A 27910-nucleotide genomic window follows, 5' to 3' on the forward strand; every position below is an offset into this window, starting at 1 on the left:
ACTAGTTGTGATTGAGTGAAAAGTTGTCTCAAACGAGTACAGAGATCAGTTAAAGTTCGTGCAGGAGACAAAACACATTTCTTATTGCATGTAAACTCGTTTTGTTTTGTTTCATTAATTCAGCTTGAGCTTGATCGCTGTACACGAATATCTTGATCAAAATTGATAATTTACTTGCCAAAGCAGTAAATAATTATTGTCAATGTTCCTTTAAAGTGGTAAAAGGATTGGACTCTTTGTTTGTTTTAAAGCTTAAAATTGGCGAACTTACAGGACACCAGAAAAGCTTATAAGTGGGGACAATGGCTTATGAGTACAGTGGTAGATTGTCTGGGCAAGGTACTCCTTTGCATATAAAATGTTTAATAATTGGTATCATGATGTATCAAATTATTTTTAATACACTAAGTTTTTCTACACAGGTAGGTTGCTTCCATCTGTGGTAAAAATGCACTTAAAGTAAAATAATCTAGTTATTATCAGGAAACGTCATTTTCTTTGGAACTGTTTGCTGTTGAATTATAATCAGAGCAATGAAAGATTGTACTTGTTGTTTGCATGTTTTATTAAATATACAATTAGATAGTAATTAGTAATTACTATTTTAAAGTGGAGTGGTTGTAAGTGGTCTACTTTACCAGTCAAAGATAACTTTTAACTAATAACCATAATCATAACTCAATTTAATTTGATAGTTTACAATTGTTCGAGTTTCGAATTGGACCAACAGTTCAAATAAAACATGTCATATTCGATTTCTTTACCAGATGATTCTTTACGCTCTTATTATGGAGCTAAAGAACCGTTTCTTCAACCCAAAGAACATTCAGATGCTAAAATAAACTTTAAAGGTAAGATTTTTTAATTTTACTTCCTTAAGAGTTAGAGTGAGAGCTTCAATATTGGAGCTCTCACTCTAACTCTTAAGGACCTAACCTAACTCTCTAACTCTAATTGCGGATCAGATATCTGATCCGCAATTAAATAGCATATTTAATTAATGTTTTTAATTTTTTGAAAGACAATTGGATGCCATCGCCACTGGTATTGAATTGTCCACCAGGATTGGAATATTTAACTAAAATTGATAAATTTTTTGTCAATAAGAATCATGATCCTCATGAGTCACAGAACAGATATCTTATTGAAAGAATCGTAGGACGAAGAGTTACTGCTGAAGCGTTTATTGACTACGGGATAGGTTAACAATATACGGATAACTAGATACAATACTGGTTACACTATTTCAAAGTTACAATATTACTAATGTTACAGTATAAGTAATACAATTTGAGTCATAAATGATTTAAGGTAACTATTAGGTGGATGGATAGGCAGGTTAGGGAACCATCGGAGCCGGCTTAGGCTCTAGCGATGGTTTGGAAATAAAGATAAGGAGGTCGGAAGGATAATATATTATAACTAAGAAACTTTAATCCTTTTATACTAAATTCTAACTAGCTCACTTGACTCTTTTGGCTCCCTTTACAATTAATGTTTAACAATAGGTGAATAGCAAAATTAATTACCACCCAAAGCAACTAATAAAATATCAAATTTGATTGATGCGAGTGGTCTAACCAAAAGGTTGTCAAAAAAGATTGATAGTTAATAATTTCATTAAGTTTACGTTAAAATCAATAAATTCAATTTTCATGCGTTACACATGCCGGCCGCTATTTGGAACAGTCCCTGTTCTTTCAACCAGTCCTCAACACTCTTCTTATTGAGATCTAGAAGTCTTACGGTTTCGCCGTTTGGTACTTTCTTATGATCATCTAATATTTGATAGTACTTTCGGTACAAGCGAACAATATATCTTGCGACTAAGTCGGACTTCATCGCATCCGTAAGGGCGTTCTTTAAACCATTAGATTCTGGTAAATAGAACCTGATTAATCTTTCAATAGGAACGTTTTCAAATAACGAACTGGCATTTACATGATCAGTGTTATTAGTGAGCAAATCGTTAGGTGTGATTTGGAGGCTAGATGAAGTTTCATTTTTACCATCAAAGGTGAGCAATCGCATGTCCTTACAAATATTCAGGATATCTTTCTTGATTTCCTCTACAGTTTTAGCTCCTTCTATCTCCAACTTTTGTTGAGTTGGTTCAACATTAACGAAATAAATTCCTTGTGCTCCTGCTTTTCTACTATGATAGTGACCTGCGATTGCCACACATTTGGGTGTACAGGACGGATACGTAAAAATTACATATAAAGATACAGTTTTCATTTTATTATCATTAGGTCCTAATCGTAACAAGTCAGTGAGACTGGAATAACGGTATTCGCCCGGACGCTTATTTGGGTCAGCTGATTTATGGATGAGCTGGCGAAATCACTTTCTCTCCATGCGCCGTCTTTTTCGTCTGCTTTCCTTTGGTTTTATTCCCTCAGGTCGAATTTGATCCTGGATTAGGAAGGGACAGTCTCGAATTTGATGACCTGTTTCGGTGCATGCTAAGCAATTCGTGCAAGTTGATTTGCGGTGCGTTTCACTGAAGCAAATTTTGCAGTGCTTCTTTTTTATTTGCTTGTAAAGAATGTTACCTAGCTCTAATTTAAATTTATCGACAGCCATTTTCAATCTTTGATGATTATAAGAGGAAATGGTTATTCTAGCGAATTTTCTGTCGTTCAATTGTGTTGATTGAATGGTGAAGTAGGTTCCTTTGAGTTCTGTTTTCTTAGGAAACCCATTATTGAAGAAAAGTGCTCTTAGATTCTGTGTGAGTAAAACAAAGTGGGTGACTCGTCGCAGGATTAACCAAGCTGGCGGTCGATCTGGTGCTAGATTATAAAGATATGGTTGATCGAGGAGTGCTTCATTAGGTTTATAAGTGGGCTTCATTCTAAAAAAATGAGAAATAAGATCAGGTTAGACGTGAATATTTTCACAGGGGTCAGTATTTTCTGAATCCCAAAATTCTTGGAACATGCGATAAGGGAAAATAGGTAGGTTTGCAGTACGGTGTGCCATGTAATCTAGAATAGTTTCGTAATAAATTTTGCATTTTCTTAAATATCTTCTTTCTAATCGTCTATTGCCTTGCTCTGCAGCCCTGTAAGCGTGCTCTCGAATCAAGCAAAGTCTTAGCATGGTTCTACAATATTGGCGAACCAAGCGTTGTTCGGAAGTGTTGGCTCTTCCGTCAGCCCACGAGTACATAATATATGTACTTGCGGCTCTTGCAAGGAGTTGATAAAGTGCTCGACTACTCATGCTAAGATGGTGCAAAGAACGGTGCAAAAGAAATAATTGGAGATTAAGGTTAATATTAATATAGAGAAGTTAAAGGGATTTGCCGATATTGGTGCGCCGGCATAGAGCATCTGGTAAATGGGTCACGCTGGAGATCAGAATCTTCTCTGTTTATAGTTAAGGCTACTACAGGCCTTTTAATCAGGTAAAAGCTACACTCTATTAATTTGAAGAATATAAGTGTGGTAGTCTTACTTTTTTTCTTGAAATAATAAATAGAATAAGCTACAATCTCGAGCTCTCGCTTAAGAGCGCTCCATTAAGAGCGCTCCATAAAGAGCCATCCTTAAAGAGCGCTCGGTAAAGAGCACTCCTAATTATCTCTCAAGTTAACGCTTTTTCAACAGATTAACCATCTCTCTTAAATCCTTTCGAATTACCCTTCTCCTAATCTTTTTGTTTTTCTGAAACATTTGGCCGCTAGGCATAAGGAGCTCTCCCATATAAACCCAGACTGAGACCTCAATCGGGGCAGTTTTTCAGTTAACAATCGTTAGATTGTGACTTTTCTGACCAACAATAAAATTCCTAAAATATACTTTGTTGTAGTTGATTTTTCTTTTAAATTTGTGTTCCCTTTTAATGCGATCACTACAAATTGGCGCAGTCGACAGGATGGCTGTCAATCCTATCAAAATCAAATTCACTTTAGTGAGAAGTAATGACAAAATTCTATTAACCAGATATTGTGTGGGTGGTTCCGATCAATGGATTCTCGTTAGAGAAAACTCTCAAGATTTGGCGATGCATGATATTGTATCTCGTATGGAGCCGACCCAAATCGCTGTTGCAGAGATGACTCGTAAAAGAACAATAACTCTGTTCCTTACATCTGATGAGGCTGAACCATATACTAATGAAACATATAGTGGAGGTTCTATCAGTGAAGAATCGAACTCTCTTAATGAGGCCTCAGATATGAGCTCTCAAAATGAGCCAATGTTATCCATGTTCCAAGAAATGATGAAGTTTCAGATGGAATCTATGCGGACTATGTTTGCCAACCTACAAGAGACTCTTGGACCCATGCATCGAAGCAAGAATCAACGTATGGAAGTGACTAAGTTCAACGGCAAGCAGGAAGATGCTAAAACATGGCTGATAAGTTATGAAAAAGCCTGCGACTTCAACGGTTGGACTACGGACGATGCCAGGGTCAATAACTTGAAAGCTTACTTGGAAGGTATTGCGTTGAAATGGTTCAACAGTCGGTTGGTAGAGCAACTTCCTTTCGTTTGGCAACCGTGGAAAGAAGCTTTTCTGGAGTCATTTGGTCAAAATAGACTTACTCAAGCTCAAGCAGCACTCGCATGGGAGTATCGTGGTGGTCCATTACTAGAATACTATTATGAAAAACAAAGGTTATTGCAATTGGCATTTCCAGAGATTGATGATTTCAACTCCATCACTTTAATGTTACTGAGTCTCCCAGATGAGCTCTCAAAACAAATCAACATTTCAGAAGTCAAAACCAAGGACGATGTTAGAAAAGTTTTGTGTCAACTTAAACCATTGAGGTCTCGTGATCGTCGTTATCAAGAAGAAGAGAGGCCTCGCCATAAGTCGTCTAAACCCGACAACAAACCTCGAAACGATCATTCAAAAGCCTTCGCTCTTTCCGTGCCCGATGAAAAGCAGCAGGCTGAAGATGACAACATGACTAAAGCTTTATTTGATAGTGGTGCTAAAGCTAACCTCATATCATCACGTTTTGTTCGAGATAACAATTTACCAACCAGGAGTATTACTTCCAATGTAATGGCATACAATGGTGAAATATCAACTTTTCAACTCAAAGTGAGCGCTCGAGTTGAGTTTAACAACGAAAGCATTGAGTTAGACTTTATAGTTGTCGATGATGTTTCTTATGATATTTTACTGTCCATTCGTGCCTTAAAACAGTTGAAAATTAAGTGGAACTTTGCTGAAAATGAAATCTGTTCGATTTCCGAAGTGAGATCTCAAAGTGGAGAATATGGAAAAAGCTCGTTCGTTATTCCCGGAGCTTTTCATACCAACCGAGAATCAGCCACTGTTACAAGCTGACTTCAAGCTTTCGGAGGGCTCTCCGATCATTCAATTCAAAGCTTACCGACTATCAAGAGAAAAATACATGTGGGCCCAATCCAAAATAAAAGAATTATTGGAACAAGGAATAATAGTTCCGTCAACATCTGAATACGCTTCCCCTTGTGTAATTGTGCCTAAGGAAAATGGTTCGCTGAGATTATGCCAGGACTATCGTGAGGTCAACAAATACACAACTTTAGACCCGTACCCTTTTCCTGTCATCGATGAGATAATCAACATGTTTGGTGGATGCAACTTCTTCAGTAAGATAGACTTAAAAGATGGATTTTGGCAAGTTGGAATAACAGAGATGACTCGCAAGTTCACAGCTTTTGTGTTGCCTTTCGGCCATTATGAACTTACAAGGCTTCCATTCGGTTGGAAAAATTCACCTCCAATCTTTCAAAGAAAAATGGTTGCCGTACTCGATGAACTCTTGCAAACCAACCAAGTGGCTGTCTATATCGATGATATTTGTGTTGGTGGTAAAACAGAGAGAGATTGTGCTGAGCTCTCATTTCGAGTTCTCAAAAAGCTATCTCAATTCAACATTCAAATTAACGAAAAGAAAAGTGTTTTCTGTGCTAAAAGTATTATCTTTCTTGGCCGTGTCATCGATGGTTTTACAAAGACGACCAGATCTGAATCCGTCGAGCGAGTAAAATCAAGGCGAAAACCTTTCGCCTTACATGGTCTCAGATGTTTCACTGGCTTAACCGGACACTTTAGGTCTTTCATACCTAACTACGCTGATATTGTTCGACCTCTTGATAAGTTGAAACAAAAAGATGTGCCTTTTGAATGGAGCGCTCAATGTGAGCTCTCATACCAAAAACTCATAAAGTTGATCAGTGAGCACCCCATACTTGGTGTGCCGGACTGGACGCTTGCCTTTGAACTTTCTTGCGATGCCTCTTACTACGGCACTGGAGCAATACTATATCAACGAGATCTCAATCAACCTCGTAATAAACAACTAAGAGTAATTGGTTATTACTCGTATACCTTTACCAAACCAGAATTGAATTATTCGACTACCGAGAAGGAGTGCCTGGCCGTGATCAGAGCCATCAAGTATTTCCGAAGTTATTTGGAAGGAAAAGAATTTAAAGTCAATAGTGATCATCAAGCGCTCTCACATCTATTATCTCTGAAGGAACCAAAGAACCGTCTAGGTCGTTGGCAGACTTTCTTAATGAGTTTCAATTTGACAATCAACCATCGATCAGGTCGAGAGTTGACAGACGCTGATGCCCTATCAAGACTCTGTCCTGAGATCCCAGTTGTTAATTTTATCAACATTTGCGATGGAAAAAAGAGAATGGAAGTATCACCAGACAAAGTCAAAGCAATACTAGAAGCATATCATGACGATCCCTACTCTGGAGGCCATGATGGAATCTCACGCACTTATCACAAAATTTCTGCTCGCTTCACCTGGCCTAAAATGAAAGATGACATAGTTGATTATGTTCGTACCTGTGACGTTTGTCAACGTGTCAAATCAAAACTGAAACAGAATCAAGATTTGATGATCCTTCCTGAGCACTCACAAATAATGTTCGAAGTTATTCACGTCGACTATGGTGAACTCACTAAGAAAAAAGAGGGCTCAGCGAGAACTAAATCGTTCTTAGTACTTGTAGATGAAGCCACAAGACTATGCCAAGCCATACCGATGAAAGAAGATGCCTCTTCTTTCGTGCTCTTTTTAAGATCTCATCCATTCATTGGTAAAATTAAGAAAATTATATCTGATTGTGGTGCATCATTTCTCTCTAAAGCGACGAAGGACCTTGGAAAAGAGTTTTGCATCAAGTTGGTTACAACTTCACCTTATAGTCCATGGTCAAATGGAATGGCTGAGAGACACGTGCAAAAAATTAAGATATTCTGCGATTGTTTCCCTGACTTTCCTGGTGGATGGAAAAAAGCAGTAGAAGCCGCAGCAAAGCACAACAATCGTGCATACAATAGAGCCATTGGTTGCTCACCATTTTTCAAGGCGTTTGGCTACACAGATTGGTTACCAGCAGATAAACATTTCGAACTGATTGGTAACTGTGAGCTCTCAGAACGAGCTTCTGACAAAGAGCAGCAAATGAGATACCGACAGAAAATGAAAGAATACGCAGATAAAGGCATCAAGAGAATAGTAAAATACACTGTGGGATCAATGATCTTGGTAAGCAAAGGGAAAGTTGGAAAGAAATACAAGTTTGACGGACCGTTTAAAATAAAGCAAATAAAAGAAATAGATGGAAGCCAGAAGACTCTCATCTATGAGAACGATGCAAAAGACCATTTTGCTCATATAAGGAACTGTAGACCTTATTATCCCAGGAGGGAAAAGTCTAAGTAAGGGGGAATGTGGTAGTCTTACTTTTTTTCTTGAAATAATAAATAGAATAAGCTACAATCTCGAGCTCTCGCTTAAGAGCGCTCCATTAAGAGCGCTCCATAAAGAGCCATCCTTAAAGAGCGCTCGGTAAAGAGCACTCCTAATTATCTCTCAAGTTAACGCTTTTTCAACAGATTAACCATCTCTCTTAAATCCTTTCGAATTACCCTTCTCCTAATCTTTTTGTTTTTCTGAAACATTTGACCGCTAGGCATTAGGAGCTCTCCCATATAAACCCAGACTGAGACCTCAATCGGGGCAGTTTTTCAGTTAACAATCGTTAGATTGTGACTTTTCTGACCAACAATAAAATTCCTAAAATATACTTTGTTGTAGTTGATTTTTCTTTTAAATTTGTGTTCCCTTTTAATTTGATCACTACAATAAGAATAACAACACAGATTGCAATGGTTGCGATTCCAATATTAATCAGGTCGTCTATTATCAACTGATACCACGGTTTGCTAGAGCTAGATTTTCCGCTTTCTGCTAATATCTCTTTCAAAAGCTCAATCGGTGCTGGTTCTAGTTCTACGGTTTCTGGATCATTAGGCATGACTTTCCAATTAATCAAGTTAGACCATGTTGTCATTGGTTTAGTTTCTAATTCAACCATTTTAGAAACCGTATAAGGAGAACCATCAATTTCAAAGGGTAGTGATCTAGAAATTTTCAAGATCCTATTTGAACAAGGTTTTGTCAAATTAAACATCGTCAAGTTATGTCCCACACAGTAGATATAAAAGTCATCATTGCTTATTTTGATTTGTGGTACTTTAACAACATATTTGTTAGTTTCCAAACAATTAGACAATTTCCACTTTCCGAAATGGAGTGGTTTCTTACAACTTCTCCCAGCGAGCAATAATTTTGGTTGATTCAATTCCTCTCTTGAGATTTCACAGAGTTCAGTTGATGTCTTGTTGATTATGACAAATTCGGGACCATCCTATGTTTTTAAACATATTTCAGTACCATTTCTCTCCTCGATGAGTATGAAGGGATCTGCTTTTTGTACAACGATTTCTCCCGCTATTACATCAACATCAAAGAAAAATGACAGGAAGTTTTCATCATTCGTATTTTGAGCAGAACAACTCGCTTTCGACATGGAGTCAATTGGGCATTTTCTCCCACATGGTAACTCAATTTTGAAGAAATTTATTGCTGAATAGGGTATTTTGCCGGTGTTTAAAGCACTGGTGGCTGTTTCTGCCATAATTTCTTGCATACGGTGCAAATTATAAGTGACAGTACCCGCCATAAATGCTGTCATGAGTAAGATGTTTTTCAGTTCATTGACGTCCATTTGTAGTTGTTTTACCTGCCGAACTAGAGTATTCAAACTGTCCTGATGTACAGCTAATACTCTAGTAGATACATTCATAAAATCATGCATTATTTCAGAGCTTGATTGTGGTTTCGAGCTGGACAAAACTGTAGATGTCACGGCACCTGCACCAAACATAAATAGTGAGTAGAAGAAGTATGCGGCACCTGGCAACCCACGTCTCGAGCGTTTAGACACCTTTGTGCATTCTTGTATTATCTTAAGCCATCCTTCTCTTAGATGGTACTGACACCTTAGGTTTATCTCTGCTAGTATTTCCATATTTGTCGTAAATTTCACGCATTCCGAAATTTGAGATTCACAAGTTTCGCTTTGTGAGAAAAGCATTCTGCAGCCCTGAGCAGTCTCTACGGATCCTATGTTTGGTGGTCTGTCTTTAATCCACTCCCAGGCACAGGTTGTCTCATTAACCCATGAAGCTTTTGCCATGTCAAAATGGGTGTATCTAGCTGACTGTCTTGGGTTACATGGGTCTACTAGCATTATCGTGTAATTTACTAGTCTTCTTCCTTCCAAAAATTTATTGTCCGTTGCTCGCCATACTAAAGGGGTTCCGTATTCATTCCCACAGACCAAGGCAAGGAAGTACAGTAATGCTAAAAATATTAACGAAACTCTGTTTCTCCTCGTTCTTATCACCTTGTGCTTGGATTGGATTGGTTTGCTTTCCTTTTTGTCCACTACCTTTTCGGTTGACTTTTCTTGAATGTAAGGTTTGATTTGTGAACCGTGTACTCGAAGTGGTTCTAAATCATCTTTTTTGATGTAATATGTTGTTTCACCAATTTTATCAGTGATTGTATAAGGTCCTTCGTATTTAGATTCTAGTTTGTTTGATCGGATGTTCTTTTCTCGCAGGACTGAATCTCCTATGTTAAAAGTTCTGAGCTTCTTTTTGCTGTCGTGAATTTGTTTTTGATGTTGTTTTGCTTCCTCTGAGCAAATAGCTGCATGATCTTTGACCAATGCCCATTCTTGCTCAATGGATTGACAATATTCCGATAGAGAAGTCTCCTTTTCTTTTGATTCCAATTTTACGTCAATCGGTAAATTCGGTTGTCGTCCATATGACAAATAAAATGGTGACAATTTTGTGCTTGCATTTGGACTTGAGTTGTAGGCTAAGTCGGTCAATGGCAAAACTTCTGCCCATTTTGCACGATTTTCATCTTGGCAATAATGCATTAACATCTGACAGATAGTTCTGTTTACTCTTTCCGTCAAACCATTAGTCTGAGGATGATAAGGTGTTGAAAATTGCCATTTAGAATTCATGAAACGGCTCAATTGTTGAACTGTTTCAGAAATGAAATTACGTCCTTGGTCGCTTAAAATAGTTTTTGGACAACCATGTCTGCTTAGTATCTGTTCTGTCAAAAATTTCGCAGTGGAATTGGCGTTCTTTTTCCCAAGGGCCCTCAGCTCTACCCACAATGATGTATTCTTTTCCAGCCGATTTTGGAAGAGGGCCTAGAATGTCAATTCCAAGTTTTTCAAACGGTGCTTCCACTCTTATTGGATGTAGTGGTGGATTCGTTTTACCCAAACCTTGTTTGTTCATCTGGCAACTTTTGCAGTTTTTGACGAATTTAAGTACATCTTTCTTCATCTTTGGCCAGTAATATTTTGATTGAATTTTCTTGTAAGTTGGTAAGAGTCCAGGATGACCAGAGATTGGATCGTTATGATAAGACTCCAAAACCTTAGTTACCAAGTTTTCTGGTAAGACTGGAACCCAGGCTTCACCAAATTCAGTTATTACCTTCCTCTCCAAAATACCTTCTCGCATTCGGTGCGGAATCTTTTGATTATTAACTTTACCTTTACCTTTACCTTCCATTTCTTGTATTTTTTGTTGAACAAACGGATCACTTCGCTGTTCAGTTAGTAACTCTCCTTGTTCCTCTTCTTCTTTCGAAATTAACAGTGTAAATATGTCATCACCTTGTTCGATATCATCTTCGTTCAACCGATTGTATTTAGGGTCGATCGTCGGATACCTGCTTAGACAATCAGCATCTGCATGAATTTTCCCAGATTTATAAGTTATGGAAAAATCGAAAGACTGCAAAGTCAATGCGTAACGCATTAGTCTAGGAGGTAATTTAGCCTTTTTGTTCAGGAAACACAAAGCACAGTGGTCCGTTACTATCTACTAGTAGGCTGAAGTAGCGGGATCCTTGCAATGCGTCCAATGAAACATTAATGTTTGGAATTGGGTAGGAGTCTTTAACAGTTACTGCATTCAGTTTACGGTAGTCCACGCAGAGTCTCCATTCTCCAGTCTTTTTGCTCACAAGTACGACAGGTGAACACCAAGGTGAAAAAGATGGCACAATTATTCCATCTTCAAGTAACTCATGTACTTGCTTTTTCGTGATTTCACGTTTAACTTGACTCTGACTATAAGGGGATTGGGAAATCGGAGGGTGATTTTCTGTTCTTATCTGGTGCATGAATAAATTGGTTCTTCCTAACTCACTTGAAGTGACAGCAAATATGTCTCGATATTCAGATGCTAGGAGAGTTAGTTGTTCAACAACCTGCGCTGCTGTCCCTGGCTGTACTTGTAATTCTAACTGGGTTTCTATTGCTGCTGAACTGAACTCAGAATCATTAACTTGTTCAGATTCCACCACTTCAGAATCATCTTCAGTCGAAATAAGTGACTCTGTATCGGTATCACTGAAAGTGAAACTGTCACTATCTGGCGCTGACTCAGATTCATCTTGCTCTGATTCTGACGTTAAAAGAGTTATTTGTTTTGTTTGGTCTTTGTTGAGTATTGTTAGGGTTTTTGTTGATCATTTTTACTAATTATTATCAATATCCTTGTCAATCATTGTTACAACAATAAGTTGTTTCTTTTAATGTTTAGTATTGAATCTAATAAAGAGTTAGTTTAAGGTTTATACTTGTTCAGTAAATATTGAAATTATACAACAGGTTATGGGTCCAGTCGGTTCCTATTAATTCATTTACTTCAGGATTTTGTTGAATCTGTGTTTATTTCAATTCTGATTATTTGGTTGAAAATGGAGACTGAAAAAGTGTTATCCATTGAAAATCTAAGTGCTGCTAATTGGTACAATTGGAAATTTAAGATGGAAATTATTCTTAAAGAAAATGATCTATTTGATATTGTTACAGGAAAAGGTGGTGAAGGTAACAATGCTAAGCAACGTCAAGAATATCAAAAGAAATTAGACAAAGCTTATCGTACTATTGTATTGTCCGTTAGTGATCAGTATTTGGGATTACTTAGAGAGGCTGGAAATGCTATTAAAGCCTGGAAATCCCTTTGTGATAATTTTGAAAGGGGTTGTTTAACTAATCAACGAACTCTTTGGAGACGATTTGTCAATTTGAAATATAATATTAAAGATGATATGCAAACTCATGTTAATAAGTTGATTGAATTACGATATCAACTAGAAGGAGTTGGGCATAAAATTAACACGATGATGATGATAATGGTACTTTTGGACAGTTTACCGAAAGATTATGAAAGTTTGGTCATTGCTCTTGAGACTCAAAAGGAGTTGGTTGATTTTGACTTTGTCTGTAATCGTGTATTAGAAGAGTTCGGTAGACGAAAATCCCAAGTAACTAACGATAATGAAGATGATCAATTAGCTTTTAATGCTAATGAAAAGGGTAAAGAGGTGAAATTTAATGGTAAATGTAATTATTGTCATAAGTTTGGTCATATGGCTAAAAATTGTTTCAAGAAAAAGGCACAAATGGAGAGGGATAAACAATACGAAATAAAAGAAGATACAAATAAGAATAAATGTAATATTGTTGAATCCGAATATGAGGCCTTAATGGTTCATGAAAATGAAACTAATTGTGATTGGGTTGTAGACAGTGGAGCTACAAATCATATGTGCTTTCGATTTGATTGGTTCATAAATTACAAACAACTTGAAGGTAAAAAGGTAACTATTGCCAATGGTAGTCAAGTTGAGGTAATTGGTGAAGGTGACGTCCTATTTTGCGATAAAGATACTGGTAAGAGACTCATGGTCAATGGTGTATTGCATATTCCAACTTTGACTCAAAACTTATTGTCAGTGTCCAAGATGACAATGAAAGGATTGAAGGTTATATTTACTATTCATGATGTCAAGGTTTTTCGTAATAATAATGTTATCCTAAAAGCACGAAATGAAAATGGTATATTCAAAATAAAATCATTTGAACAATATTTGTGTTGTAAAACTGGATTGAATGATGATGTTTTAATTTGGCACAAAAGATTGGGTCATATTAGTAAAACTGGAATGATAGAGATGGTCAAGCAAAATTTATTGCCAGTTACTGGAAGTGTTGAGTTCAACTGTGAGAGTTGTATTTTAGGGAAGCAAACCAGAGAACCATTTGCATCTTCGGAAACCAAATCTGAAAGTATTCTTGACTTAGTACATACTGATGTTTGTGGTCCTTTACCAGTTGAATCTTTGAATGGTAATAAGTATTTTATCACGTTCCTTGATGATTACAGCCATTTCACTTTCATCTATTTCATGAAGAAACGAGATGAGGTTTCTGGTTTTATTACTAAGTTCATCACCTTTGTAACAAATCAAACAGGGCGAAAACTTAAAATTATTAGAAGTGATGGAGCAAAAGAAAATTTAACTGGAGAAATAAGAAATCTATTCCAAGAAAAAGGGATCAAACACCAAAAGACTTGTCCTTATACACCACAACAGAACGGTAAAGCAGAGAGATTGAATCGAACTTTGCTGGAAATCACTCGTTCCATGTTAATCGAAGCAAATTTAAATGATGAGTTTTGGGCTGAAGCAATGAACACAGCTGTTTATCTGCTAAATCGTAGACCAAGTTCTAGTATCAATAATAAGATCCCATTTGAGTTGTGGTACAACAAGAAACTTGAATTGAAGAACTTGAAGGTATTTGGTTGTATTTGTTATGTTTTGACTCCTAAGTTACAAAGAAACAAGTTAGCACCAAGATCATCTGAGCGCATTTTCATTGGTTATGATGATGATTATAAAGGTTATAAAGTTATTGATCTTGAAACACATCGCATCTATATGTCAAGAGATGTTGTTTTCAATGAAGAAAAATTTCCGGTCCAAGAGAAACATGATGAAATCAATTCAGCTTTTATGAATAATGAAATTCCGAGAAGTTTCTTCGAAGCAATGAGAAGAAATGACTCACAGGAATGGATTAAAGCATGTAACGATGAAATGAAATCATTAAGAGATAAAGGTACTTGGATTCTGGTATCGAGAACTCCAGGTATGAAATTAATCAGATGTAAGTGGGTATTTACCATTAAGACCAAAGGTAACGGTGAAATTGACCGGTATAAAGCAAGATTGGTAGCAAAAGGCTTCACTCAACATGAAGGTATTGATTATCATGAAACATTTGCTCCTGTAACTAAGTTGACATCGATTAGGTTGATCTTCAAATTGGCAATGATTGAGAAAATGCAAATAAGACAAATCGACATCAAGACAGCCTTTCTCAACGGTAAAATAGAGGAGGATCTATTTATGATGCAACCAGAAGGTTTTGATGACCAATCAGGAAGAGTTTGTAAGTTGCTGAAAGGTATTTATGGACTTAAACAAGCATCAAATGCTTGGAACTCTGAGATCAATGGATTTATTCTTGAAACTGGCTTTAAACGATGTATCTCTGATAGCTGCATATACAGTTATAATGAAGATGATATCAAGTGTTTCATTGTATTATATGTCGATGATTTGATTATATTATCGACGAGTTCTGATTTTATTGGTAAATTTATTGCCCATATTTCATCACGATATGAAACTAAAGTCATGGATAAGTTTGAATATTTCTTGGGTATAAATATCGTTCATGATCAGGTTAATCATTCTATTCAAATGAATCAATCGAAATATATCAATGAAATACTGGAGAAGTTTGAAATGAATGATTGTAAAACAGTTTCAACCCCAATTGACCCAAATGTCAAACTTTGCAAAGAAGCTGATCAACTTGATAATATTCTGAAATCAAAATATTAACAGATTGTTGGTTCGATTCATTATTTAGTTACTTGTTCGAGACCTGATTTGGCTATTGTTACATGTATTTTGTCTCAATTTTTATCTTCACCTTCCAATAGTCATTATACAATAGCAAAAAGAGTATTGCGTTATTTAAAAGGTACTTCTAAATTTGGAATTATTCTTGAGTCAAACAAAACTCAGCATCTAGTTCTTGAGAGCTATGTTGATGCTGATTGGGGTGGTAATTTTGAAGATAAAAGATCAGCGACTGGATATTTGTTCTATTTGAATAGTAATTTGATTTCATGGAACACCAAAAAGCAACAAACTATAGCCTTGTCGACAACTGAAGCCGAGTATATGGCTGAGACTGAGGCAGTTAAAGAGGTTATTTGGTTGAAATCATTGATGAATGAATTAGGCTATGAGGTTGAAACACCGATAGACATTAATTGTGACAATCAAGGTTCAATCAAATTAGCTAAGAACCCTGTATTCCACTCACGAACGAAGCATATTGACATTCGCCATCATTTTATTAGAGACCAAATTGAAAATGGATTAGTAAGATTGAAATATGTGCAAAGCTCAGCTAACAAAGCTGATATCATGACGAAACCACTTGCAAGTCCCAAGTTTCATGAATTTCTTGGTTTATTGTTACATGAGATGAAGTAAAATAATCAACATGAGGGGCTGTTGAGTATTGTTAGGGTTTTTGTTGATCATTTTTACTAATTATTATCAATATCCTTGTCAATCATTGTTACAACAATAAGTTGTTTCTTTTAATGTTTAGTATTGAATCTAATAAAGAGTTAGTTTAAGGTTTATACTTGTTCAGTAAATATTGAAATTATACAACAGTCTTTAATATTAATTGAACCATCAGAGCAATCAATTCTGATTCATGCTTTCTTAAGTAAGTCTTGCCCTATTAGGACGTCAAATTTCTTCGGCAATTGCTTAACTACTTGTAATGAAGTTCTAATAATCGCCTTTCTTTTTCCATCAGTAATTACGACTGCTGTATCTACCTCACTGAGAATCGGTAGAGGTTTACCATTTGCAGCATAAGGTAAAGCTCCTTGATATGCTCTGGTTCCTAATTTTAGTCGGTTTACAGTTTTTTCACTGATGAGAGACATTTCAGAACCAGTATCAAGCATTGCGTCGCAGTCTGACTTATTTATTCTTATTCTTTGATGAATAAGGTTTTTTGAGATCAAATTTATACTACTAGTAACTTCCTCACTTTGGACTAGCTCCTTGTCTGTTTCAACGTAGCTGTGATCATCCAGAAATGAAAAATCATCCTCATCTTCAGAGGAGTCTTCATCACTCGTGAATCCATAACTGTAGAAGTCCTCGTTATCAGAAAATTCTTCATCTGTCTCGTCAGACTCTGAATCTGAATCGACATTTATGGTATAATCAACTACCTGACTATCAGTTATCCAAGCTTGTGGGGTTGGAGTTTGTCTAACAACTGCATTTACTTCAAAATCACTCTCGCTTTCAGAGTCGGATTTAGCAATGACTTTGACACAAGTTTTCCCTTTACCTTTTGGTTTAGGGCTCGGAGGTCTTCCTCGTTTTTTAGGAGTTGTAATTTCTTTTGGTTTAGTTTCTTCTTTCTTATTTTCTTCTGGTGTCTTCCAGCCACTTGTACTGGGTTTAGGTTCTGACTCTTCTTTTGGAGCCACTTTGGGAAAAGTTTGTCTGTAAGTATTTTCTGTTCGATTAAATTGTGGCTGAGGAATGCCTTGATGAGGAAACTGAGGGGCTTGAATCACTGTATGAGGTGGATTAATTGGATACTGAGTAGGATAGAAAGGTCTGTAGTTCTGGTTCCTTGCTTTCCTTCTACATTCATCTTCGACACCTGCTCTATCGCTAAAACTACAATGTCTATGAGGAGTGTTTTGTCTAGATAGTCGCTCGACTTTATTAGCTAGTTGATTAACTACTCCTTGTAAATGAGTCATTGTTTCGTTTAGGTTCTCTTCTGTCTGATGAATTTTTGAGGCTTCTTCGAAGGGACCATTACAACTACACATTGCCCTCTCTGCTAACCTAGCTGACTGAATCAATGTAGTTAAATTCTGTGGGTTCTGAAGTGTAACTCCATACTTGATTTGAGGCAGCAATTTCTCCTTTGCCATACTCACTATGAATACCTCAGGTGTGTTTTCATCAATCCTAAGACATAACTCTTGAATTTCATATATAAAATTAATAGAAGGCTGACCTGGCATTTGCCTAGCTTGCTGAAGTTGTTGGCTTAAGTAAGACCTGTAATCAGCAGGACATAGGTCAGCGATCATAGCTGCTTTTAGTTCAGTGTAAGTAGTTGGTTTAGATTGGTTTGAACTGAAAGTCGAGGTGTACCATCTTCGTGCTGTACCATCTAGGTAGGCAGGAAGAGCTTTGAACATATCGTCTTGACTCCATCCTAAAGCCTCAGCGGTATATTCAAAATTGGTAAACCAATCTATGATATAGACATTTTCCTCGTCTCCAGTGAAAAGGGATATTGTTACAGGCATGCTTGTGTATGATACGGAACTAGTAGTTTTATTTGGCGCACCAATATTAGGAGTAGCCCTAGCATAAGGATTCATGAAGCTTAGCATGCTTGCAAAAGAATACTAGACTCACCTTGATTCCCGACGTAGAGCAAAATCAGGACTGAAAAGGACGGAGTAAGGACGGTCAACTATTGGCTGGCAATTTCACGTAAGCAGAATGAACAGCTAGCAGCTAACAGCTAACTGGCAGGCACAGATATCACGTGGTTAACAGGTAACTGGCTGAAGATAAACCGGTGATGACTTATACACGATCTCGGTGGAACCTCCAATTGAAAGAATCGTAGGACGAAGAGTTACTGCTGAAGCGTTTATTGACTACGGGATAGGTTAACAATATACGGATAACTAGATACAATACTGGTTACACTATTTCAAAGTTACAATATTACTAATGTTACAGTATAAGTGATACAATTTGAGTCATAAATGATTTAAGGTAACTATTAGGTGGATGGATAAGCAGGTTAGGGAACCATCGGAGCCGGCTTAGGCTCTAGCGATGGTTTGGAAATAAAGATAAGGAGGTCGGAAGGATAATATATTATAACTAAGAAACTTTAATCCTTTTATACTAAATTCTAACTAGCTCACTTGACTCTTTTGGCTCCCTTTACAATTAATGTTTAACAATAGGTGAATAGCAAAATTAATTACCACCCAAAGCAACTAATAAAATATCAAATTTGATTGATGCGAGTGGTCTAACCAAAAGGTTGTCAAAAAAGATTGATAGTTAATAATTTCATTCAGTTTACGTTAAAATCAATAAATTCAATTTTCATTTGTTACATTATCAAAAACGGTTTGGCTGAGAAAGTTTATATTGCAAATGAAAGTAAGATATCAAGCAATGTAAAGCCATTTCTAATCGTTTTTCGTCTCTTCTTCGCCACTCAGAATACGATAAACGCTGTATGATTTGTTGTAACACCACCAGATTATTCGATATAAAAGTTTTCGATTTCCATGAACGTGAAGTTCTCAATTTCCATCGGTCAATTGTTTTCACTTTTTTTCAAAAACATCTTGTATTGTAACTAATCAGTACTATTGTGGAGCTTGGAAGGTTCTTCTGCTCTCAATCTGATTGCAGATGCTTTGATTCAATGTAAGCTTCATCAACTATTTGAATCTTTTTGAATCTATTTGTACAAATTGTTAACCGATGAAGACATTAAAATAGTCAAGCCGAAAATGTAGTTGATTAAATGATTAAATGCAATTTCATCGATTTAATCGTTTCTACCACATTCTTTATCCAGCACTTTAGGATGTCAATCTTGTTGGTGCCCCTGTTGCCTTCAAAGTGTGGAAGTCACAGCTTCTGGTACCTTATGTGGTTTCATCAAGCAATTCTGGAGTCCTTTTTCACCCAAGTTTAGAGTCTGTGATGCTACTGGGAAAACTGTTTTACTGATCAAAGGGCCATGTGACATAAATTATATTTTAACGAAATTCAAACTATTATCATGTGATGGTAAAACTAAAGTTGGCCATGTTTCTGCACATTTGGCTAGCATAATACCAGAGCAACTTCCCAATGATCACTTTAGCATTTCATTTCCAATGGATTTAGATTTTAATATTAAAGCTGTGTTATTGGCCGCTTCCATCCTAATTGTAAGTATATTTATTGATGAGATTGGGTATGAATAATGATTTGATTTTGTTCATTTTTTGTTAAGGATCGTTTGTTCTATAAAAGCGCTCAAAAGACCAACGGTAGTCTTGCAATTGAAGCAGGTTGCGAGGTTAGACTTTGTTTAACCCTGTGTTTAGCTCCATGGTGTATTCATTTACCCAGTGATTCATAATGAGCATTTGAATGCTAATAACTTTTTCATTGGTTAACATATAAATTTCAAACTAGCCTAGAAATAGAGAATCACCAACCGAACAATCAACAACGTCTGATGTAAAGCTCTATAATTACACCCCATCCAACCATCACCAATCATCCACCCCACATCAAACCAACCAACAACCCATATACTTGTACTCATACCACTACTCAAGATCTCTGTAAACCTTAGTATAATACCTGGCCGTAAGGCTTAGGACTCTTATGCAACAAATAAAGAGCGATTGCTCATTTCATAGAGTTCAGAGTCTACTTATCAAATGAAATTATGCACGCAAGACTAACTTACCGAATAGGTGCGACAGTGAAGCCTTTTTTGGAAAATCTCCCGTTTGATTTCGTTCTTTTTTTGTTAAGGATTGCTTGCTCTATAAAAGCGCACTAAGGACTAACGGCAGTTCATACATTCAAAGCAGGTTTCGAGGCTGGACATTTTTTTGCTATGTGCATTGATTCATTCATCTGCATCAAGAAAATAATGATTGAACTATTCAATATCAATATTGATGTTTAAAGCGGTAAATTTCTGTAGCCTCAAGAATTTCACCACGACAAATCTACAATTAGATTTATAAATCCCTAGATATTAATTTAGTAATTGCGATTTATTAAACGATGTAATGCATGCGAGTTTTTAATTTTTCAATAAAACAAATATAAAGTCAAATGCTGTTTCAATCATTACTTTTATTTATTGACATTTTCTGATTTATCATGGAAATCCATGCTGAAGTGAAGAGTATAAACTAAAAACTGTGAAAATTGAACTATCCAGATAGACTTCACCAGTTTTTATCAAAAAATTGGTTCTCTTGACGAGGGGACAATTTTGAGACAAATAGTGCATTCGCTTTGTAGTATGATTATAAGTATTTATTCAATTTTGAATCGATGGCATTGTATTACAGAAAAAGATGAAGATAATTTAGAAATGAGGTTCGAAGAAGTAAAGCTTGGTGCAATGTTGATTGGAATAGAAAATTGTAAATTAAGATTGTCATAATACAGACCATTAGCATTGAAAAATGGGTCATAAATGAAGTTAAAGTTATCGTGGATCATTAATCGTCAGTAAATAAACTATGAAACTGAATTATGATGGTCGAGTGATCTTTTTTAATACCAACGATCAACTTGCAGAGTCAATTTCATTCAGTTGTTTGTTCCTTTATGATTTAAGCATCAGATTTCTGTCTATTAATACGATTTGTTGCTAAAAAGACACAATAAACACATTTGCAACGCTTTTGCACAAGTTTACACAAATGCTGCAAAACAAATGGCCAAAAACGGGTGGAAATTGCTTTCTTTCAAATTCTTTTAGTGTTAGTTTGTAGGGAAATAAAACCTGAGTCCATTAGCGCTACTAAAAAGTTTCTCCAACCAACAGTCTTCAAGAAAAGTGAGTCCAAAGTTGAATGTTCGATCGACTTTTGTACTATTATGGAAGCAGATTTTGTCAAGAAACTTACTTCTCATATTCAATTTTTGATTGCCAATCTTAAAATGAACTTATTTTGTGGAATAATACTTTCCGTTTTTCGTAAAACAGATAAGTTCGATTTTCATTTAAACTGACTTTTTTCTGCGACCTTTCTACTTAGAGAGTTGAAACTTATTGTTAGTAGATGAAAATTGTAGCTACACATCAACATCTGAATGATTTTTTCGAGACATTGACAATTCTCTTGATTTTGGTCCTTTTGCATAATAACTTCGAACATCAATATTTCGAGAATGGTCGCACTTACAATCAACATTCACTGACCAAATATTAGATCTTATCATTAGCTATAATATGATATGAAAAATTACCGAATATAATGCGAGTTAATTCATTTAATGATGAATATCATTCTAACATATGAGATTTTGAGCTTCATTTATGAAGTTAAATTTTGATTCAAACACAAATCTCATATGTTAGAATGATATTCATCATTAAATGAATTAACTCGCATTATATTCGGTAATTTTTCATATCATATTATAGCTAATGATAAGATCTAATATTTGGTCAGTGAATGTTGATTGTAAGTGCGACCATTCTCGAAATATTGATGTTCGAAGTTATTATGCAAAAGGACCAAAATCAAGAGAATTGTCAATGTCTCGAAAAAATCATTCAGATGTTGATGTGTAGCTACAATTTTCATCTACTAACAATAAGTTTCAACTCTCTAAGTAGAAAGGTCGCAGAAAAAAGTCAGTTTAAATGAAAATCGAACTTATCTGTTTTACGAAAAACGGAAAGTATTATTCCACAAAATAAGTTCATTTTAAGATTGGCAATCAAAAATTGAATATGAGAAGTAAGTTTCTTGACAAAATCTGCTTCCATAATAGTACAAAAGTCGATCGAACATTCAACTTTGGACTCACTTTTCTTGAAGACTGTTGGTTGGAGAAACTTTTTAGTAGCGCTAATGGACTCAGGTTTTATTTCCCTACAAACTAACACTAACAGAATTTGAAAGAAATCCATTTTCACTCGTTTTTGGTCATTTGTTTTGCAGCATTTGTGTAAATTTGCGTAAAAACGTTGCAAATGTGTTTATTGTGTCTTTCTAGTAACAACACGTAAAAATAAATGGATATTTGAAGCCTAAATCATGAAGAAGCAATGTCCTGAATGCAACCAACTCTGCAAGTTGATCGTTGGCCTTAAAGTTTCTAAATTAGACAAGAGATCTTATGTTTTGGGCTACTTTATCGATTAAAATGTACAATTCAACTGGTTAAATTGATTTACGAATCGTAACTATCATTAGGGCGATTCCTTTAATTCGTGTTGGACTTAGTGGTGGATAGCAGGGTTGAGATAAATGCGGATGAGGTGAAACTGGCAGGAACCATTGTGACCAGGGCTGGTGCAGGTTGAGAGTTGGTTCAGTTAAAGAGGGAAATATGATTGTACCTGAGCGATTAATGTGAGATGGAGTGTTGGATAAGTTGGAGAAGTTTTTTAATATCAATAATGGATTCAATTTTTACGTACCAACAAACTCACAGAGTCCAAACTTTGCAGGGATTCATTTTTACCCGTTTTCGCCCATTTGTTTCAATTCATGTCAATTGGTGCATAAATGCATGGTTGTGTTAAAAGTGTCCTTTTAGTATTATAACAACCAAGTCAAAAAAATCTTTTTTCTTGCCAGAAAAAGCTGTTCAAAAATTTTCATTGACCGAATCAAGCTACAGTCTTTTCTTGAACTGATAGTCAGAATCTAATTTGCATATGAATTATGTGGAAAAAAGCAAGTCTCGTAAAGGGAATTAAGTTTATTATTTATTATGAATTGAAAGTTCAACTTGGTTTTCTTGAGTTTCCTTTTCAGCAATCAAAACTAAGTCCCATTTCTGCTTTTTTATGTTGAGTACAATAGCATTAGCTAAAGGAATGGTGAATAATAAACCAGCAATTATGTACACAAGACCAGGATTGTAGTCCAATGTTGCTGTAAATACTTTGCTGTAAAACACTGATGCGATAGTTGGAGAAAATCCTCCGATAGCTGATGAAAATGCATAAACTTGACCAATCTCGTCTTTATGAATCATTCGAGAAATAATTGATCGATCAGCAAGAGAAATGACCGCAGCGAAGCTGCCAAATATGGTGAAGAAGTAGGCTATTGGACTCAGAATAAAACCTTTGGTGAGATAAGCTGTCATTATTGAGACAATACCAATTATGGCCAATGAAGTATCATGAAGATGCATTACATTAATGAATAGAGGAGGACCAATAAGTGTACCTAAAGTAGGGAAAATAATGACAATGGAACCGTAATATCCAATTTGCTCAGCACTGAAATGATATACTTTTTGGCTAAACTGGTACCCAATATGCTGATCACCGGAGTAACCAATGTTTGCAATGATTCCAACCAGTATTGTTGATATTAAGTACCAATGAGCATTATTTGGTCTTCTTTTGAAAACTGTGCGACTTGACTGAAGGATATTATCTGGTTTTATTATATCATAAATTATTTGTTTCACTGTTTTCTTTTTAATTTCATTATTTTCAGAACTTGAAGCATCACCCTTTAGGTGAGATTCAACTGTTTTAACCTCCTCGTCAACAGCGTCATATAATAACAACATAACCCAAATAGCCGCAACAACCGCGAAAACAGATGAAATAATATAAACTCCAATATAGTTACGATGTTGGTTTGGAAACCATGGCTTAGCTGCAAGTACACCTCCACCCACAAGGCTTGAAACAGGCATAGCTGTCAATATCAATAATAAGTCGAGTATTGAGTATGAATTATGAGTACAAATTATGAGTTTTGATTGACTTACTTGCAAATAAAATAATTTCGAGTATCATAAACCTAACAGCTCGAAACTTGACTGGTGTCTTCCTTGTAGCATAAGTAAAGGTTCCTATTGAGATAATAATTGCGCTTCCAGTGAACACTGGAGCCAAATTCGTCCATAATAGCGAGTCAGAGCCTAAAAATTGAACGTTGAGCATCAAATTATTTGAATAATAGCATAACTTCCTCATCAATCATTGCTTACCCATTTCAAAGTGTAAACATTGATGTATAATCATGATGTGTTGACAAATGTTTGCTAAAGATGCTGAACCAAGAAGATACCTTAGATGACCAGGATATTTATCCATCCAATAACCCAAAATGAGCGATAAAATAATCGCTGGTATTGTTGTCATTAGAGTAATATGCATTTTAAGTGTTGTAGTGTCTTTCAATACATCATTCCTAACTGTATCATATTCAGGTCCAGCAGTTTCCAAATTTAAACAGACACTTTCATTGATTGAATATTTGTTGATACAAAATTTATCCTGCATCAGTTGGTTGAGAGCGATTGCAGGTAATGAAGTACTTAAAGTTGCCAAAAAGTAGAAAACATCGATTCGTAAAAGTTTAACAAGTTCCCAAACCTCTTTGGGAGTAATTTTGGCCATTTTTATCACTGAACACTTCTAACAAAACGATTAATATGGTGTCACAAATACTTGGTTGTTGCGAAAATATTAACAAATTAAACTAACATAAAATTGTCATTGGATAGACTATTTATTTGGTCGTCTTATAGCAGTTAGGAGATTAAAGGTATTTTTTCGTGAACGCATTTCCAGATTATTAGATAGGCTTCTCGGTACTCTCACTGCACCCAAAAATACAGTTGTATTAACCCCCTGCTCCTTAATCCACTTAATACAGCTGTATTAGTGGTATCAAAAAGCCCTAAGTAGGTTCTCGAGGTCTTTCTTGGCAACTTTGTAAGCTAATATCTTCGCCCATGTACTTAGGTTTTTTAATCTAGAAGGATAGTGGTCTGAGTCAATCAAATATCGATCAGTGGACTTCGAACCGAAAAGCTGCTTTACGGCTCCTATTTTCTAATCTTAGGATTGTCATCTGCTGAAATCATTTCAAGTTTGAGAAGGAGAAAGAAGTTGAAGAATATATCCAAAGGATAAGGTGGGTAGGTGGTAATTTTATAGACTATTATATTATTATATTTTATACTTTTCATTAGTCATGATTTGTTCGGACTTAAGAAAAAACATTGCTTCGGCATTTGTGAACTTTTTTAAACTCATTTTGATCAGAGTTTTTGCAAGGCAAGTTGATCCATGAATACTTTGATAATATTTTGAAACATTTGGCTATAAGAGGATGCTTTGACATGGGCATATCTGATGAAAATATTACCGAACTTTTCAAGTTGCTTCCGTGTTTTACTCTCATTGATCTCAGAAACTCGCACAAAGTAACCAAAGTCAATCAAACATTTTATAGTTGAATAGTGTAGCTTTGATATCTGAGAAATCCAGAATGAAAAAAACAAAGACCACTCCACAATCATCGCTCAAACGCGGAGAAGAAAAAAAATTTAAAGAAATGAATAACCCCATGTTATACCAAGTTTTTCCTACACAGGTTAGTTGCTTCCATCAGTTGTAAACACTGCACTCAACCTTAAATAATCTGAAAGCCTCATTGGAACTGTTTTCTGGTGAATTATAGTCAGAACAATGAAAGATTGTACTTGTAGTTTAGATATTTTATAACAATATATAATTACCAGTCTAAAGTGGAGTGGTTGTAAGTTGTAGCCTAATTCACCAGTCAAGAATAAATTTTAACTAATTACTTGATTTAATTTAATAGTTTACAACTCAGTGATTATCAAATTAGACTAACAGTTCAATTAAAGCATGTCATATTCGGTTTCATTACCAGATGATTCATTACACTCTTATGATGGAGCCAAAAAACCGCCTCTTCAGCCCAAAGAACAACATTCAGATACTGAAACAACTAACTTTGAAGGTAAGCTTTTACAATTTTGCTAACTTAAGAGTAAGAGTAAGAGTTTTGATTTGACCCCGCAATTTGATAGCATATTTAATTAATGTTTTACAATGTTCTGAAAGATAATTGGATGCCATCACCACTGGTATTGAATTGTCCACCAGGATTGGAATATTTAACTAAAATTGATAAATTTTTTGTCAATAAGAAACATGATCCTCATGAGTCGGAGAACAAATATCTTATCAAAAACGATTTGGCTCAAAAAGTTTATACTGCAGTTGAAAGTAAGATATCAACTATTATAATATTAATACATAGTCATTTCTTATTGTTTTTTGTCACTTCTACGCCCCTCAGAGTACGATAAATGCTGTATGATTTGTTGTAACACGACCAGACCATTCGATATAAAAGTTTTCGATTTTCAGGATCACGAAGTGCTTAATTTCAACCGGTAAATCGTTTCTACTTTTTTTCAAAAGTCAATTTGTATTTTAATCAATCAATACTATGGTAAGGCTTGGGTGGTTCTTCTGGTTTCAATCTGATTGCAGATGCTTTGAATCAATATCAGCTTCATCAATTATCTAAATTTGTCAAGGCAAATCAGCAACATCCTTATATTTGTATTGTTTTTATATCTTCCTTTCAGCTCAGTTTTCATTTTTTTCGAACTGGAAAGAAAGAAAAAGAAAATCATAAAACACTGTTTGGTTTGATTTGATCCTCAGAGGGCCAGAAAGAAACGCCACGGCTTTGAATGTATTTTCCCATAGACAAAAATACAAATGTGAATGGCAAATAAAATATCGCAGGTTTAGGAATATTTTTTGTGGGTTTCATGATAGTTTCGAGGGTGGTGAACAATATGTACTGGGTTTGATTTGATCATCAGAGGGTCAGAAAGAAACGCCACGGCTTTGAATGTATTTTCCCATAGAAAACAGTTTCAAAGTGTGTTATCTCAAAATATCGCAGGTTTAGAGCATCCTACTTAGCATCATTGAATTCAGCATAAAAAGTTCTATCTAAAAAATTGGGTCTGATATGGTCCTCATGGGGTCCCAAGGGAGTTGATGAATAACTCCCCAGGGGATTCGATTTTCGACCTGATTTTTAGAGAGGTATACTCTACTTGTCATAAGCTTTCGATTGATATATGGTTCGAAATCATATGAATCATGGGCCGAAAATCCAACATTTTGGCTATCCTCCTTTAGTCGATTCAATGATTTATCTTAATGCCAGTCATTTAATCGTTTCTTCACCATTCATTATCCAGCACTTTAGGATGTCAATCTTGTTGGTGCCCTTGTTGCCTTCAAAGTGTGAAAGTTACAGCTTCTGGTACTTTATGTGGTTTCATCAAGCAATCCTGGAGTCCTTTTTCGCCTAAATTCAGAATCTGTGATGCTACTGGGAAAACTGTTTTACTGATCAAAGGACCATGTGATATAACTTACATTTTAACAAAATTCAAAGTATTATCATGTGATGGTAAAACTGAAGTTGGCAATGTTTCTGCATATTTGGCTAGTATAATACCAGAGCAACTTCCCAATGATCACTTTAGCATTTCATTTCCAATGGATTTAGATGTTAATATTAAAGCTGTGCTATTGGCCGCTTCAATCCTAATTGTAAGTATATTTATTGGTAAGATTCGGTTTAATTAATGATCTGATTTCGTTCTTTTTTTGTTAAGGATTGCCTGTTCTATAAAAGTGCACAAAGGAATCACGCCAGTCCTGCATTTGAAGCAGGTTTCGAGGCTGGACATTGTTTAACCCTGTGTATGATGCATTGATTAATTCATCTGCATCAAGACAATAATCATTAAACTATTCAATATCAATATTGATGTTTAAAACAGAAATTTTCAAGATTGACTAAATGCTAATTGTAACTGTTTATTTGGTCGGATTTACTCTAACTGTATTGCTTTTTCCCGAAACAATTTGGGTCAATTATTGGATAACTTTTTATGATGCTATTTGGACATTAAATTTTTGGATTTGTAACTTTTTTACAATGA

General features: G+C 35.6%; 3 protein-coding genes across 3 annotated transcripts; 2 read left to right on the forward strand and 1 right to left on the reverse strand.

Annotated features, from left to right (window-relative positions):
* Positions 1-18418: 18418 nt before the first annotated feature.
* Positions 18419-19807, forward strand: LOC107372054 (phospholipid scramblase 1-like). Its single transcript, XM_015940195.3, has 4 exons — positions 18419-18541; positions 18604-18700; positions 18969-19326; positions 19392-19807. Exons 2-4 carry the CDS (start codon positions 18621-18623, stop codon positions 19518-19520), a joined length of 567 nt encoding a protein of 188 aa, XP_015795681.2. The 5' UTR covers positions 18419-18541; positions 18604-18620; the 3' UTR covers positions 19521-19807.
* Positions 19808-22834: 3027 nt separating this feature from the next.
* LOC107371911 (putative peptidoglycan muropeptide transporter SLC46) lies at positions 22835-24598 on the reverse strand. Its single transcript, XM_089266297.1, has 3 exons — positions 24104-24598; positions 23882-24034; positions 22835-23808 (listed from the first exon to the last, which is right to left on the reverse strand). Exons 1-3 carry the CDS (start codon positions 24513-24515, stop codon positions 22853-22855), a joined length of 1521 nt encoding a protein of 506 aa, XP_089122423.1. The 5' UTR covers positions 24516-24598; the 3' UTR covers positions 22835-22852.
* An 866-nt stretch (positions 24599-25464) lies between these two features.
* LOC107359149 (phospholipid scramblase 2-like) lies at positions 25465-27896 on the forward strand. The gene is made up of 5 exons (XM_015925614.3): positions 25465-25890; positions 25995-26159; positions 26233-26329; positions 27158-27515; positions 27581-27896. Exons 1-5 carry the CDS (start codon positions 25776-25778, stop codon positions 27680-27682), a joined length of 837 nt encoding a protein of 278 aa, XP_015781100.2. The 5' UTR covers positions 25465-25775; the 3' UTR covers positions 27683-27896.
* Positions 27897-27910: the final 14 nt, after the last annotated feature.

Source organism: Tetranychus urticae, chromosome 1, assembly GCF_039701765.1.
Source record: "Tetranychus urticae isolate SD_2017Ah chromosome 1, NJAU_TeUrti_SD_1.0, whole genome shotgun sequence".
Classification (NCBI taxonomy): domain Eukaryota; kingdom Metazoa; phylum Arthropoda; class Arachnida; order Trombidiformes; family Tetranychidae; genus Tetranychus; species Tetranychus urticae.